Below are 17680 nucleotides of genomic sequence, written 5' to 3'. Positions count from 1 at the left end.
TAACCAATTTTCATTTAAAGTTATAACTATTTAATAGGTCTCAGTTAAAGTGAGATTTGTTATAAAAAGTTGGTTACTAATAAGCGATAAAAATGAAATCACCAAAAATTCTGTTAAATGTAAAAGAACTAAATAATTTCCCATTTTCTTCAAAGCCTGCATATTTTCGCAACATCAGACTTCCAGACATTGGTGTGTTTTGAATATTAGAGTATATTATTTTGTGATTCCAATCAGGTATAAAGTCTTCTTACATGTAATTTTTGTATATTTTTTTTTTCTGAAAACAAAAACCACCAAGACTAGAATTGATCGATTGTCATAAAAAACATTGTAGCTTGGTAACTACACTATCCCACAGTTCTGAAAGCAAAAATTAGCTGACGACAACTTAAAATTATGTTGTTTTTTATTTACAGCAGACTTATCATGTACGTTTACCTTTAACGCCTTAAAATGTATTCCACTCCCTTTAGTTAGAAATTTTGCAAACAAGAAAAATATTCATTCAAGAAGAAACCGCATCCAAAGTCACAATGTTTATGTGCAAAATTCAATTTCACTTGGAAACAGTATAGCTTAAACCGATTCGAAGAATATAAACGGTGGTCGCCAGATTTAGATACTCAGAAGGCAATTTATCAACGTTTTGGTCATTTGCATGAGGAATGCATATAAATTCTATGAATGAAAAATAAAGACTTAGTGGGAACTGTGGGGAGTTAAAGGAGGGTAAAAGAAATAATTTACTACTGGCGCTTGGCTATTCTTCATCTTGGATAAAAATAAAACTTGAGAAAAATAGTTAAAGAAAAAAAAAAAACTGATATGCAAATTAGGATTCAAAGGAGGTAGTTTGAACCTTACATTAAAGACAACAATTTAACAACGTTGCTGTGCATGTTAGTAAATAATATATCCTTTATATTTCGATCTTCTAAAACAACTATTTCAATCAACTATTTTTTACTCAAGTCAAGTGTGGGAACTAGTACCCCGTACAAATCGGAATTACCCAAACTTATATCGCATACAAAGTTTGCCCTACAATGCTAATGTCTTCACTTAAGTAAGGCGTAAGAGACGCACTTTGAGTGACAGTTGGAAAACACTAATTCCAAGTAAGAAATTCTTTTAACAAAGTTCTTTAGAAAATTACTTTTAAAGTATAGGTAACAGTTTTGCAACTAACTGACATTAAGGAATTCCTATTTTGACAGAAGACATACAAAAATGACATTGGAATCTAAACTGTTTTCTTTATATCAAATTATCGATTCAACTTCTCTATATTTGGCATTTTACTGGACAAAGTCTGTTTTTTTTTTTGTCGGAAAGAATGAAGTAGCTTTTGTGCATATACGGCATATCTCGCATGCCAAACAACGTGCCGCTGCCAACAAATGAATGAATCTGCTAAATGATTGACGTATAAGTCAGACAACTGAGCCACACCTTTGGTTTTCTTCTACTCTACATATATCTATGTTGCCGCAGAGCTAAGTGACCCAATATAGTTGTTACGAAAAGTCCCATCCATATCGCTGAATATAGTTCCAAATATCATTTTGCTTTGTGCTACCAAAGAACAAATTCTGAATACTACGTGATAATTTTTTTTAAGTAGAACCTAACAACCATTTGACTAAATGGCAAACGATTTATGCGCAATATCATAAACGGTATACGATTTTTTTTTTTGCAAAGAATGATTTTTCATTCGATCGATTTCATTCAGTTAATTTCCTTTTTTTTAATTTTATGTGGGATCAAGAGTTTCAACAGTAAGAAATTAGTATATATTAAAAATTGAACAGATCTTTTTATACCTCTTTCCACACCCGCAAACAGGGTTGCCATAAGTGCAAATATATCTGAAGAGGACTTTTTGTTTAAAATTCTCATCTGTGCGACTTTTGTCGTCTGCGACTCTAATTATCTCCGACTTTTTTCTTTTGTGACTTTTGTTGACTGCGAATCTTATCTTCTGTGATTCCTTTTCTTGGATTGCTGTCGTCCGTCGTCTTTTCATTTGCGACTTTTGTCGTTTGCGGCTTTTGTCGACTGCGACTCTTTTCATCTGCGATTCTTATCTTCTGCGATTCTTGTCGTCTTGGACTCTTGTCATCTGCGACTATTGTCGTCTGTGACTTTTGTCGTAAGGAACTTTTGTCGTCTATGACTTTTGTCGCCTGTGATCATTTTCTTTTGCGAATCTTATTGTTTGCGACTTTTGTCGTCTGCGACTCTAAATATTTCCGACTTTTTTCTTTTGTGACTTTTGTCGACTGCGACTTTTATCTTCTGTGATTCCTTTTCTTGGATTGCTGTCGTCCTTCGTCTTTTCATTTGCGACTTTTGTCGTTTGCGGCTTTTGTCGACTGCAACTCTTTTCATCTGCGACTCTTATCTTCTGCGATTTTTGTCGTCTTGGACTCTTGTCATCTGCGACTATTGTCGTCTGTGACTTTTGTCGTCTGTAACTTTTGTCGTCTATGACTTTTGTCGCCTGTGATCATTTTCTTTTGCAAATCTTATTGTTTGCGACTTTTGTCGTCTGCAATTCTTGTCATCTTGGACTCTTGTCATCTGCGACTTTTGCAGTTTGTGACTTTTGTCGTCTGTAATTTTTATCGTCTGTGACTTTTGCGTTTGTGATCATTTGTCTTTCGCGAATCTTATTGTGGTGCGACTTTGTCGTCTGCAATTCTTGGCGTCTTGGACTCTTAACGTTTTCAAATCTTGTCATCTGCAACTCTTGTCACCTGTTATTCTTGCTCTTTGTGACTTTTATCATCTGCGACTTTTGTCGTTTGTGACTCTTGTTTTCTGCGACTCTTAACGCCTGTTGTTTTCTTCAATTCTGTTGTCTACGATAAATGTCGTCTGTGATCATAATCGTCGACGACTTTCTGCGAGTATAGTCATTTGCGAACACAAAATGTCGATAAATTCAAATAAACGATTTACAGTTCTGTAATAAATGGCAACCACAAACCCTTTAAAACTTTTACCTTTCTTAAAGTTAAATCTAAGTTCATTATTTATATCACAGACTTTCGTCTAAGTTACATCGTACATCATCAACAATGCATCCAAATGCATTTCCTATCACACATGAAACCGCGAAGAGAAAGAAGAAAAAAAAAATTAAAATTCTGAATTCAGCACAAAATTGGCAAAGAACACCAAATAACGGCAGCAAAGATGCGTCTTTGCATGAAGCGTTATAATATGTTAGTGTCTCAACTCTTAATGGCCACCGCTTTTAAATTCTGGTATAGCTCTTGTAAGCAAAGTAAGTCGTCAGATTGACGACAGAGTTTATGTGTTCTTTCAGTACTTTGATAGCTTAGATTCAAGATAGTTGCAGTGCAAAATTGTTCTTAACCAATGAATAAAATAAAACAAAAAAAAAACTGCAATGATATGCATTTAAATAGTCGAATGAGCTTGGACACAAGTTTAAGGGTGACTGACATGAATTCGTGTGCATATTTTGCATTTTCGCGTTGCATTAACTTAGTGACCACTAGAATACGTTATCGAAAAGATTCCTATCACACAATATGCAGCATACCTTTTTAAACATGTGTCAGAGATATTAAAAACTTTTTTTTTTTTAAATAGAGGGGGAGAAATTATATGTATGGAAACCATATCGCCCATGTGACGCCAATACTTGACATGGGAATGCACTGTTCTTCTGATGCACTGCGAATTATTATATGTTCAGGAATAGCAGCTGATTTATTGCTCTACTGGCACATATTATCACGATAAGTACCTACCTATATTGTATTTTTTATGGCAAGGAGTATGAAGGAATTTGATCATTTTTTTTTTTTTTTAACTAGAACTGGGTTTTGAAATCGTGAAGATATTTTGATTTCAGATTTGAAGTTTTCACAAGAAATATGTTTAAGTTTTTGTTGAGTCCCAAAAATAACGGCGATTTGCACTCAAAACTGCAAGAACTATAAAAATCTTAAAATACTTAGGTATAGTTATTTAATTGAATTAAAGCTAAATTTTGTTCATAATATTAATGTACATTAAACTAGCTTACGATTTTTGCACGTTAAGAAAACTAGGGCACGTTTGCATTATCATTCTGCTCTAGAAATTTGGTAGGTTTTTCGTTTTTATTTTCAACAAAATTGAATGTTAATACTGCACAATTAATAAACAGCTTTTGAAATACTAAATATTTTTATTTTTTAATTCAAAATACAAAAAAAAAAAAAATGACTACGACACCAGATTTTCCAACTTCATCTTTTGGCTCATAGCTATTTTGCAACTGAGATTGATGACTGATGGCAGTCTGCAGCCTAACTTTAAGTGTGGAAACATATGAAAATTAAAAATTAACAAAAAAGGTGAAAATATGAAAAAAAAAAAATGAATATATGTTATGAAAATTGAGAACAGAGCTTAAACTCATTTTTTTTGCATAACACCCATTGTCTCTTGTAGTTGTTCATGAGAGAAGTTGAAATTGTTAACCTTCAAAAAGAGAAAATAATACCAGGGATGACTTTAATTCTGGTATACCATAGTTAAATATACCAGAAATTAATAAAATATATCAGAAAAAATGTTAAATATGTAACGAAGCGTCACACTTTCCTTTCCACCGCAAACCAATTTAATTAAAGCTGTATGGAAACCAACCATCCCGGCCTATAAACCCGAAACCAAATTAATAAAACGTCCCGGATTATGCCATCAACAGCAACAAAAAGAAATCAATTTAATTAAAACTATTTGGCAACCGCCCATCCCGGGCTATAAAACCGATACCGAAACAACTGAAGGTCCCGGATTATGCCATCAATAGCAACAACACAAACACGACAACATACATTTTGTTTTATACTCAAAACTATTATTATTATTAATTTAACATCAATTTTACCGTTTAATTTTATATAGTTCACACTTGCTTTGTGTAAAAATATTACTAAGTAGATGTAAGAATTTCCGAATAAAACAGAGATCTTTTGAATTTACTTGTAGTAGACGATTTCTCCCTCAATACACCTATTTAAGCCATAATAGATATACCGTATTGTTGTAAATTTTTGAATGTTGGCAAATTTCCGTTTTGACGTTAGCTAGGTAGTTTTAGCGTCTCTTTCCGAGTCCCCCTTCTCATTTTGAGTTAAGGGCATTACTTCCGACCGTTAGGTATAATTCCCTTCTCTATCCGAAGCCACCATCTCATTTTTAGTTTGGTCATCTCATTTGGAGTTTGGTCATAATTCCCGAAACCACCATCTCACTCTGAGTTTGGTCATAATAGCATATTTTGGTCACCGTAGGATTTATTTCTTTTATCTCCGTCCGAGATCCCCTGCTCTCTTGGAGTATTGGGCATTATTTTTAAGTAGTATATAAGTTTTATTTAAAATTGTTATTTAAAGAAAGAAGAGAAAGATTCTATAGTGGAATAAAGAATTTGAGTTTTTGGTTTCTTCTATAGCCGAGTTTTACTGTGCTTTCTTCGGCAAAACCCTGGAACCGGCGGCGAGCTTACCTCAGCCTTTGAAAAAAAAGCATCACAAATATACCAGTAGTAAGGTTATCCCAGGCATGGAAAAGTCGATACAATTGTATCGAATTCGATACAAATGAGTTTGCTCGAGTACAAAAATACAATTTGTCGAAATTCGATACAATTTTTTAATCTGTGTCTTAAAAATTTTCTTACAATCTAAGCTTTCAAAAAACAAGAAAATCGAAAGAATTAAGTTTTAAACTACTTTCTTATTTTTGATCCAAAATAAATGTTACAATTTGAGTGAAGTGACTTGTTTTTTGAAAATATTTATAAAACTGATCAAGCTGTTTTATTTTTTCTTATTTAAGCCCAATTTATTCCCTATCCATTGTATTTAAAGTCTCCATTAAGAATTAGAAATTTGTCAAATAGCATACAAAATTTAAAATTTAACTGTTTAAATGGCGACTTTAAATTTAATGGAGTGTGAATAAATTGGGCCTAAATTTAGAAAGTTTTTAAAACTTATTTTGAGTTCAAAAGTGAGCCATTATCTACAAACCTGTCAAAATTGTACTTTTAGGTATTTTTGGGTCCTACGATTTTTGAATTAAAAAAAATTTTTTTTTTTAATACTTGTGAATATGTACTTCATCCAATATTTATTTATACCAAAAATAAATAAAAATTACTCTTTTACGCAGAAAATAATGAAAGATATATGGAAAATTTTAGAGTTTTTTCAAATAAAACATTTTGAATAAATTTTATATTCATTTCTCGTGTACAAAATAAATTTCAATACAATTGGACCCATTTCAGTACAATAAAAATGAAATTTTCAGTACAATTAAAAAATCTCATTTTCCATCCCTGGGTTATCCCTGCTTTATTTTCTATCTTTGCAGTTTTAATTTGTTTTTGGTGATAAAAAGAATAAAATTAGCATTATTGAAGGAGAAGCAGTCGTACAAACGTTTTATAAAAGATTTCGTGACGTAAGGATTCAAAAATTCTAAGAACCAGCTAAACGCTAACCCACTAAATCTCGAATGGTCATCTCATCGCTTTGGAAACAATGTGTTTATTGTTACAAAATAATAAAGATAATAGGGCTTAGATGAATGCCTGGAAATTTGCAATTAATGGGCCTGATTTTAAAGACCTAAACATAACACGAAATATGGGTAAGATTTTCATTATACTAGAAACAAGTATTTTTAGCGCTTAAGCACTGTTTTGATTTTATGACAATTCTTAAAATTGTAGATAGAGGAGGTTTTGTGAAATATAGTCTACACCGAAAAAAAAAATTTGATAATAACAGCTATCAAATTAACATTTTTCAGTGACAAAAGTCGTCCAACAATTAAAATATCAATTTTGATATTTTATCATATCATTTTGACATTTTTTAATTTTAGGTGGATAGCGAAAATTTCACTTTGACAATTAAAATATCAATGTTGACTAGATTTTACGTTTTAGTTTATTATAATGAAACCTATTTCTTTCTTTTTCTTTTTTATTAATTTAATTATTTTAAGTATTTTCTTTCTTTTTTCAAAACCTTACTGAAAGTGAATATTCTTTACAAAATAGTGGTGATATTATTTTTTCTATTATAGGTGATATAATTGTTTTGTTATTTTCTCCCAAACTATGTGAAGTAAAATCTTATTGCCGATCAAATTTTCTCAGTAAATCATACATTTTACTTACTTCGAAAAAAACACAAAGCGCCTTAAAATTAGTACACATTAAGAATTTTTTATTTAATATTTTTCAATAATTTGGAATGAGAAATTGATATGAAAAAATGATAATAAAATATCAAAAAAAATTTCCAAAATGTGACATTTAAATATCATCCTTATAATAAAAATATTGTTTTGATATTTTAAATATCATAAAACACATTTTATAGAGCATTTTTGGCTGATATTTGAAAAATGTTAATTTGATATTTAAAAAATGTTAAATTGATATTGTTTTTTTTTTCGGTGTAGTCATAGTGCATTGTGTTGCTATGAAAAATTTTCTGCTTACTCAGCAAAAATGAAAATTTTGTTTGTTTTTTTTTCGAAAATCCAAAAACAATAATTTTTTAATATACTTTCCAAAATGCATCTGTTTACTGTAAACTCTAATCTTTACCTAAACTAAAACTTTTTCGAGACTTTGCAAAGTGCAAATTATCTGCCTCCAAAGCTAAAAAAAAATTTTTAAATGATTGGATGCAAATAATTCAGCAACGAGACATTCAAGAAATTTTTGATTTAAAGTTATGAATAGTGACCTTTCATTTGATGTTTAACTCGATGAATTTGGAGGAAATTAAAAAAAAATTTTTTGGCAGGGGTACATTTTTTACGAAAATCTGAAAAGAAACTAAATTTGTAATTTTTTCTCATATGTGAAAACTAAAACTTGTTTTTAAGGCCGAAAGGCATTAGTATTAAGAAAAATGAAGTATAACTTAGAGTGACCGTGTGTGTAGGGCGAGTAAGTTAGTAAGTAAGTAATTGATAAGTACACTGAGGGAAAAAAATAACTTAACATCAATGAAAACCACGTTGATTTAACTATTTTTCGGAATGATTTTGCTTTGAAGACGAAAATTTTAAAATCAAAGTAGAACATCGTTAGTTTAAAGTGGTTTACCGTTATAAAACATATTTAAATCAAAGTTGTTCCAACTCAAAAAAAAGCATCAATTTATTAAAAAAATAGAAAAAATGGGCAATCGTTGGGGATCGAACCTACACCTCTTGGGTTACTAGGCGAATGCTTTACCAACGTGCTATCTCAGTGTTGAAAAATAGAGTGATAAAATGAACCAAAAGCTGAAGTCCGACAAAAATAAAAAAATTTCTAACGTTGTTTTAATTTTATTTTGAAGAAGTTTTATGTTAGTTTTTTCAACATTTAATCAACGTTGGACATTTTAAATTTTACGTTGCGTTTTTCCCTCAGTGTAGTTTTGCGAATTTTTGTCTAACTTTAAGATAGTTTTAAGATGAAGAAAAATAAAAATGATTCTTAAATTGAAAAAATAAATTATTATCTACTTTTGAATGTAAGAAAAAAATATTTTGATTGTAAATAATTCAGAAACTTTTGGGTTTCAATAAAGAATTTAGGCAATGTTTGAAGGGCGTTTGTCAGAAATTGAAATTAGATTTTCAATATAGGTATGTAGTTTTTATAAACAACAAACAGATTTTCAATTCGCACAAAATTTGATTTTTACAAACACATATGTACATTTTTCAAAAAGAATTTTATTTACATTTAATAATGACCATGTTTAATCTCGAATCTGAATTTATTTATAAAATAAATACCTGCTAGGTAAAAAAACTACCGACTTCTGGAAAAAGTTCTTACACAATTCACAGCATCATTTGGATTTTTACATTAGTCTTTGCTCATTAATGAAATAACACGTTTTTTAGAACAAAAATTTATTTAATACTTTCGGACATTCAAAAACGATCTGTCACCTCAAAGAATATAAACTTTGATTGCATGAATAACAATTTTGAGTGTATGTGAAAAAAAGCAATAAGTATTTTTGTGACTATTGTAAGAAGCGCCATTCCGGTGCCAGATGCATTCGTTGCACAACCTATGAATAGAATATTAATACATTTGATAACCATATTATAGTGATATAGACTCTCCAGAGTTACCAATATCGAAATAGAATGGCGTCAAACTGATTTATTTATTAGACTTGTGCAAAAGAACGGCTTCTTATTCCTATGTAAAAATAATTTACCTTTTCAATGTTGGAATTTGCAATACATTTGCATAAAATGGACTCAAATTTGGTGTGGCCGGGCTAGAAAAAAAAAAACATACACTCCTACCCTACACATACACTCATATAGACAAATATAAAAAAAAAAAGGAGAGCACTCTTCGAAGCAAGCACTTTATTTATAGGTGGTACCATAATTGGACATTCCATCTGAATGCTAATGAGACTTCGTCAGTCGGTTGGTCAATCGTCGCGTGGTTTCTGCTATATGCTATCCACATCAATTTCTCAACTATACTACTGGTTGGACTATTTTCTGGCTTTGTTTTTTTGCATAGACCTAGATTAGGCATTTATTTTTGTTCCAATGCTTTGAGGTTTTGAGTCCTACAAATCGACCAAACTACTCAATTATTCGTAAACTTTACAAACGAACAAAAAAGAAAGAAAAGAAACGACCCAAACGAACGAAAAGAAAGAAATTCTCCGAATGACCATCTTTGAATATCAACTAGTAGAAGCCAAACACAGAGATATACAAGTCAAATGCATCAAGAATCAATCCGTTCATTGTCGTCGTCGGTTGCCGAGAGAACAGAGGAGGAGGAACTTTCAAAAATTTCTACAGCACTACATTATTTGAAATTCCCTTGAGTTTGACAGTAAGTTGCAAATGTTTAACTATTTCAGGGCACGATGCAAAGCTGCGATTGCTTCGTTTTTTTGGTTACCATCTTTCTCTCTCTCTGTTAGTCTCTGGGTTGTCATGTTTAAAGGGCCTCAATTAAACGGTTAGCACGCAGAATAATTCACTTTTTAGCTGGAACCGAGCACGTTCCTTTGTCACACATATATAAACCCACCTTATGGGTATTTTTTTTTGTGTTCAATATAATATTGTTCTCATGATGGGGAGCGTTTCAGAGCCGTTTCAGAGACAAGTGGCACATTCTGACACGTTGGGCCATCTTTGATATTGACCTTGTTTAAATAGACATTTAAATTTTAATATTGGAAGTTTTACGATCGAGTGGGTCGCTTGAATTGCCAAATAGCAGAGGTATTATATTGGTTTAGCAGAGTTATGGGAAAATTGAAAAGTCTACCAGCAGTTAATTGTTTCATGTAAATGGAGAAAAAGTGATTTCTTTAACACTTTGGGTAGAAACACTTCGAGGGAAATAAAAATAAAATTGTTTGGATTTGATGATATTGAGTCAAGTTTTTTAAGACTTTCTTGATATTTGTAATTCATTTCATTGTTTTCGGGTAATAAGGTGATATAAAACTGTTTTAAATTTTGTCATTTATTCCAAGAAAGTTTGTTCTTACTTAAATAGAAATCAAAATTTTGGTAGAACTATGGTGATTGCCGTCCCCCTGAAAGTGGGCCATACTTTTCATGGAGGACCAAGATGGTACTCTTTGAAAATATATTAAAAGCTTAGTTTGAATAAAAAAAAAAAAAAAATGTGTAGGAGTTTCGTCCTTACCATTTAGTAGGTTTCGTTTTGAAACAAAAGACTTGAGGTACGAACTCGATTTTGTTTTCACAAATTGTACCTAACATTATTATTTCCCTACTTCTTGTGAATTTACCATTATAAAGCAATCAAATTAACAGATATATAATATTGATTACAGTTTTTTGGAACAATTTTTTTTTAGACAGCATAGAAAACGTCATGATGCTCATTAATTTTTTTTCAAACTTGGTAGTTAGCATAGTTTTGGTTAATTCCCTAGAGGAGAAATTGACATTTGTTTTTAGGACCAAACTAACGGTACCCGCCATATAAAAATACGTACATATTTCCATTTTTTTTTTAAATCAATTTTTTGAAAATGGCTTAGTGAAATATTTCGAAATTTTGTTTTTAGGTGTTATTTAATTATTTCTTCAAAATGGCATATCAACTTTTTTTTTGAAAAAAGTTGTAAAATTTTTATACAAAATTATTTTTGTATAAAACGGATCTTACGATTTTCAATTTTTTTTTTCTAAAAATTCATTTTTACTTGCGATATAGGTACTATATATCAAGTTATGCATTCGTACAAAAAAAAAAGTTGAGATAACATTTTTCCATGACATTACGATAGTAGACAATGCCAAAAAAGTGGGTCCCGGAAGTCCGTCTGTCTGTCTGTCTGTCTGTCTGTCAGTCTGTCTGTCAGTCTGTCTGTCTGTCTGTATAAGGAGCTACAGCCTAAACGTATGGACCGATTAATGTCAAACTTGGTATGTAGCGTTATTTGGCGACTCTCCAGAGGGGTTTTTGGAATTAATTTTTTTGGACCAAAAATAACGGTACTTGTCATATACCGATTATAGTAAAATTGAAATATCTCGAAAACGGCTCCAACGATTTTGTTTAAAAAATTCAAGTGTTAGTTTTAAGCTAAGGTCTATCTTCCAATGAAAAATTTTTTTTTTGAGAATCATTATTAACGGTACCTGCCATAGAACCGTTTTTTTTAAATCCGATTATCTCCGAAACTACTTATTCGATTTCAACGAAACTTTTTGTGAAGAAGCATTTATATAATTTAAATATAAGCCAAAAATAAGATTTTGAAAAAAATAATTTTTGGATTTTTAAAAAAATTTTGAAATTTTTTTTTTGAAAAATCAAATTTTCGAAAACGGGACATTGAATTTTTTTGAAATTTTGTTTTTAGATGTTGATAAGTGATTTCTAAAGAATGGCATACCAATTTTATTTTAAAACTTTTTTTCCAAAAAATTATTTATAAAAAATTAGTTTTTTAAAAAACGGCTCTAACGATTTTGAAAATTTTTTTTCTAAAAATGCATGTTAATATATCAATCAAAACTGCATACTTGTTTTGGAGGGCAATTTAATTTTAGATTTTATTTTATTTTTTTTTTAAAACGAATTTTTTTTTTTCCAAATTTCTATATAAAAAGTCTTAAAAATTTAAGCAACTTTAACTCTAAGAGCAAGTTCGTGCGACCCAGTCGTGCATTTTATTTATACTAGAAATCAGATGACATACTTCATTTTTTGATCAAATTCATTAAAAACGTTTTTTCATTAATTATAAAAACGAATCAGGCGTGCATTTTATTAATTTTTTTACAAAAAGAAGAAAAAATCAGAACTAATACGCTTCATAATTTTTGAATTCAGATAGTAAAAAGTTTTTTTAATGTTATGAAACATAGTTCCACAAAAATGTTTTATGCAATTTATGCGTCAGTTTGTTGAATCTATATAGCAATTGACCAGTGATTATGAGTTTTTCGTTGGTAAGAGATTATTTCGGACAGTCAATAGTTTAAAAAAAATTGACTTTAATTTAAAGCTCGTCTAAAAATGATTAGTCCTCATAAACAATTTTCACATCAATCTTGACTTTAGTTTTTTTTTTTCTAGATATTCATATATTATTTTTTAAACATAAATTTCTAATATACTCAATAGTCTATAACTTAAATAAATATTCAATACAAACATTAAATAATGTTGTCAATGTTCTCACGTGCACACTAAGTACACCTCTCGTCAGGTCTAATAATTTTCAACGGATGCATTTAATGTGATTAAAAAAAAATTTATATACATTTTTTTTTTTTCAAATAAATTTTTAGACGCACGTACTCACCGAAAAGCGAAAGCTAAAAGTCAATGGCATATCCAAAATTTAAGCTTTACTGAAAACTAATGACATTAGACTATTAGAATACATATATGAACGTGTTTATCAGAAATTAAATAGGCAAAAGTTTTGAATAAAAAAAGAAAAAAAAAAACAACAACAACTAAATAGCCGTTAAAAAAGTGTTTAATGAATTTTCACTTGGGTGAGACATAATGGTCATACACTTTCCATAAATTCAGAGAGTTTGATCTTATCTTTGTGGAAGACCAAAAGAATTTTATATAAGCTTATTGATTTTAGAAGGAAGTGTTGGTATTTGAATGCAAGATGTAAATGGCGCCTAATTTAAAACATTTAAAACTGTCTCGAAATAAATGGATGTCAAATCCAAAAATATTTTTTTTAGTGAATTTTTACAGTTGACACCTAATTTGCAAATTGAAATAGTTTTGAAATTGACGCCAGCATTCTTTTTATGGAATTCTTTAAATAAAGCGGTAAGACTTTGATGTTGAAAACAGCTTTTACTCTTTCTTCAACAAAAAAACTCTTGAACAAAATTAAGTTACTTACAGTTGAATCGTATCGAAATAAGTTTAAATTAATAAATTGAAAGCATATCTTCTACAACGATAAAAAATTGACTTTTTCTATTCCTTAGTACTAGACTGTATGAGTATTTGTAGGTACTCTATTGAGTGAGAATCAACAAGAACAAACTTTAACTATTTTAGTTATTCTACTTTGCAAAAGCTGCAATTTTAAAGCAGAAAAATAGTATAAGAAAATGTGTGGAAAAATATCAAAAATTAAAAATTTGTTCAGAATTTAACACAATCTATGGTAAAAGAGAAAATTTTCTATAATTTAAAGGAAAATGAATAGTTAACAATTTACGACCAACAGAGCTGAGAAATTAATGTTTTAAGAAAGTTCCAAATTATTAATGGATACAATGCGATAAATCCTCTGATAACAAGAAACAGTGAAAACAATCCCTCTGATAAGCAAGGGAAAAATTATTTAATTTTTTTATGGATAGATGTTTTGTCTCTCGTAAAGTAAAATAAAAAATTAAAACTTTTTAAATACAATATATTTTTTTTTATCGTAAATACCTGCTTTATGTTTTCATAAGCGACGTAATCGATTTCAACTTAAATGTTTGTACAAAAACGTCTTAGTTTATGCTGAAAATGAAAAAAAATTGATCTTTGTTTTTGAAAAATCAATTTATTGAAAACGCATTACTGATTTTTTTTTTTTCAAATTTTGTTTTTATGTGTCGATTAATATTTTCAGTTTTTTTTTGCATACTAAATTTGTTTGCAAATTTTTGGAAATAAAAAACTATTAAAAAAACGCTATTGTGGTTTTCAAAAAAAAAAAAAAATTCCAAAAAAATGTTTGTTCGTTATGAAGTCAAACCATTTATATGTTGATATGTTTTTGTAATTTTTAAAACATTTATATTATTTTTTTAATTTAAAATAATTTTCTTATTATATTAAGTTTAATTAAAAATACTCATTTACGAATTGATTAAAAACTTTATAATTTAAATAACTTTATAAATATAATAAATATAAACAAATATTTAAAGTTTAAATCAAAACCATTGCGAATAACCATTATCATTAACCAAATACATTAAGATGATGAAGAAATCAATGATAGTGAGTATTGTCATGGTGTCTATATCCGACGAAAAAATTTTTTTTCCAAAAACCTCTACTAAAACGGTACCTCTATTTTCGTTTTCAACAGTCTTGTTTAATTTAAACGATTATACAAATTTTCAGTAAATATTTTTTTAGATTCAAAAACAGTTAATTTTTTAACTTTTTTTTTTTTAAAACGGGACCTAAATTTGTTTTGAAATTGCTTCAAAATAAGAAATAAACGGGATCGGGTCAAAATTCTGGCTTCAAAATTCTGCTTTTCAAAATTCTGCTTTTTTAACGAAAATTCTGTTTTCAAAATTCTGCTTTTTAAAATTCTGCTTCTCAAAATTCTGCTAGCATTATACCTGAACAAAAAAATTCTGCCAATTCTGTTTTTTTTATAGCATATGCGCTGACTAAAGAAAAATACACCTCACTAATGTAATTCAACATTGGTACTTTCCTAAATTTTTTTGTTTAAGTGTCGCAAATATTTTTTCAAATGCATAGACTGACTTTCTTTCAAATAAAATCTATGTTTAACTTATTGGAACCGATGTTGTTTCATACAAAATATGAAATAAAAAGCGAGCGCTTTTTAACATTTTCCAAACCCTTTTTTAATTTTTTGCAGTATTTTGAAAAACAGAATTTTGAAAAGCAGAATTTTGAAAAACAGAATTTTGAAAAACAGAATTTTGAAAAGCAGAATTTTGAAAGCAGGATTTTGTAAAGCAGAATTTTGAAAGCAGAATTTTGACAAAAGAATTTTGACCCCGGCAGAATTTTGACCCCAACCCGAAATAAACTTTATTTTCATTTTTTTTTTAATTTTTTAATAAATTATAAGAATTTTTCTAAACGTGAATTAAAGTATCTTTACATGTCAAAAAATTTTTTTTTCTAGAATCAACAGAAAACGACATTTCGGTCAAAAACTAAAATCGAAGATGGCGGCAAAAAGGTGAATTTCCTCATTGCTAAAAATCAGTATTTTTTTTTGGACTAGTTTTTTTTTTGTCGCATGATAAAAAAAATAATTGGGGCTGGTACAAAATATAATAACACATTATAAATGCACTGGACTTATGAGAGAAGAACTTGATTTTTGACTGACTTATCAAATTAGAAGAAGAACCTATTCGTGAAAAGTTCAAGTAATAACTTTTACATTGTATGAGACTTATTAACTAATCTATTCACAGATAACCGTAAATCACTTGCGTTATGAAGAAAATGTAGGCATTTGGTTATTTACTTGTGCAACCATTGACAATCATTGCAAAATTCTTTCGAAACATTGTAACATGTTAAATTTGTTTTATCGAAACAATCTCAATATTATTTAAAAATTTCTCCGAAATCAGCAACGATTATTGCTGAAGTGGTTCCACATATTTCAAATTCTGTCTAGAGTAAATCAAGTCAATTCAGCTTCAAAAAACGGCTAGAATTAACACATTCAACACATGCTTTCCATTGCAAATAGTCCCTTATTATGTGATAAGCCAGGAACGTATCTAAATCATTGCTAAGGATGGTTTAATCCCCTTAGTATATTTTCTTCTTTAAAACTTAAAACTTCACAGAGAAAAATAGACCACATAAAATAGAACAAAAACAATAAGATTTCTCTATGGTTTTCATCCAAGAAGGAAACCTTATTAAAACAATCGGGTTTTCCTTATTGTTTTAAAATCTGCAAAAAAATAAAAAAAACGATGACCAGGCTGGGAATCGAACTGGAGACTTCAAATCGTGAGTCGCCCACCTTACCACCTGAACCAACCTGCCATGAAAATATTGATCGCGATTTTTGTTCTAGTGCTAAGTTGCAAAAAAAATCAACTTTTCAGTCAAATTTTAATAAGATTTTCTCTATAAAAATAATGAGAAATCTCCTTAAAAAAACCTTATTAATCGTTGATTTTAATAAGATTTCCTTATGAAATGTATGGACGGTAAAACAATATGGCAATCTGTTAGTTTTAAGCGGGTCATATTTTTCTCTGTGTTGTGTAAGGAAATAAAAATCAAATACAAAACTATTTTTAAGATTCAAGATTCTAGCCCCGTCCCTGAATCAATTACATATATTCAAAACACATCCTTTTCATGTTTCTTCATCTTTAATTTTACAATAAGATCTCGCGCTGGCTCCTCGTCTAGAAATTGCAAATTCAAACATTGTAATTGTCGGTGGGTAGTGAATATCCCTTTATCATGAATCACTTCGCGTGTGCTCCAAGCAAATTCCAAAAGCAAAAAAAAAATTATAATTCATATTTTATAAATACACAAACTTTTTTTTTATTTAAGGTAGTATAATCTTATCTTTAAGAAAAAAGTACACAACAACTACAAAAAAAAATATCTGAGAATTTAGCTTGACTCTAATTTATTCGAAAACAAATGTTTGTCTAGATTTTCTGTTCTCTGGATTCTCTCCACCCGCGTATGCGATTTTCTTTTTTGTCATTTGATTTCTACTTCAAAAAAAAAAAAACTAAGAAAAAAAGTATCTATAAGAACAAAAATCCTCAAGTGCACAATTGATACAAGGCAAACAAACTCAAAAAGCAAAAAAAAACGTATCTATAGAAGAGCGCAAGTCTTATGTCCCCCTATGCACACATTGAAACAGCGCATGCGTAAAACCACCAAAGCTTACCACCAATATAAACGCAATTCTTATTCTTCTTTCCATCGTGTCTTCTTTGAATTCTTAATAAATCAAAGTGAAGAATATAAATTGGGACCTCCACACCTTGCAAGATCGCAGTTAGTGATTTTCAGCCATCGGAGCCTCAGTGATATTTCGTTTCGTTATTTGAGGAGTTCGAGCTTTGGATTTGAAATAAAATAATAAAAGATACACACATCCACTACAAAAAAAAAAAAAAATAGTCATAGATTTAAAATCAATTAAAAAACTTAGCAAACGGACAGAAAAAAAAAAGGATCTCCCGCCAAAAAATTCATTTCAAAAGGATTATGTTGATGAATTATTATTTTTAAGTGAACAATTAGTAAATCGAATAGTGTTGGACTTGAAGTCAGAAAAATAAGTGATAACTTTCATAGAAAATAACTTTTATTAAAAAAAATTATTAAAAA

The 17680-nt window shown here is 29.5% G+C and overlaps 1 protein-coding gene across 1 annotated transcript; it reads right to left on the bottom strand.

Moving 5' to 3' along the window:
- Positions 1-1931: 1931 nt before the first annotated feature.
- LOC129908252 (cytoplasmic dynein 2 intermediate chain 1-like) lies at positions 1932-2749 on the bottom strand. Its single transcript, XM_055984629.1, has 3 exons — positions 2597-2749; positions 2264-2509; positions 1932-2192 (listed from the first exon to the last, which is right to left on the bottom strand). Exons 1-3 carry the CDS (start codon positions 2747-2749, stop codon positions 1932-1934), a joined length of 660 nt encoding a protein of 219 aa, XP_055840604.1.
- Positions 2750-17680: the final 14931 nt, after the last annotated feature.

This window comes from Episyrphus balteatus, chromosome 2 (assembly GCF_945859705.1).
Source record: "Episyrphus balteatus chromosome 2, idEpiBalt1.1, whole genome shotgun sequence".
NCBI lineage: Eukaryota > Metazoa > Arthropoda > Insecta > Diptera > Syrphidae > Episyrphus > Episyrphus balteatus.
This window is presented reverse-complemented; position numbering and strand designations above follow the sequence as displayed.

Excerpts from the sequence above, each read along its gene's own strand:
- LOC129908252 (XM_055984629.1), bottom strand. The coding sequence starts at position 2,749 with ATGACAAGATTTGAAAACGTTAAGAGTCCAAGACGCCAAGAATTGCAG. Across the intron at positions 2,510-2,596 it reads AAAAGTCACAAACTGCAAAA|GCGACAAAAGTCATAGACGA; the intron begins GTCGCAGATGAC and ends AAATGATCACAG. Across the intron at positions 2,193-2,263 it reads AAAAGTCACAAAAGAAAAAA|GCGACAAAAGTCATAGACGA; the intron begins GTCGGAAATATT and ends AAATGATCACAG.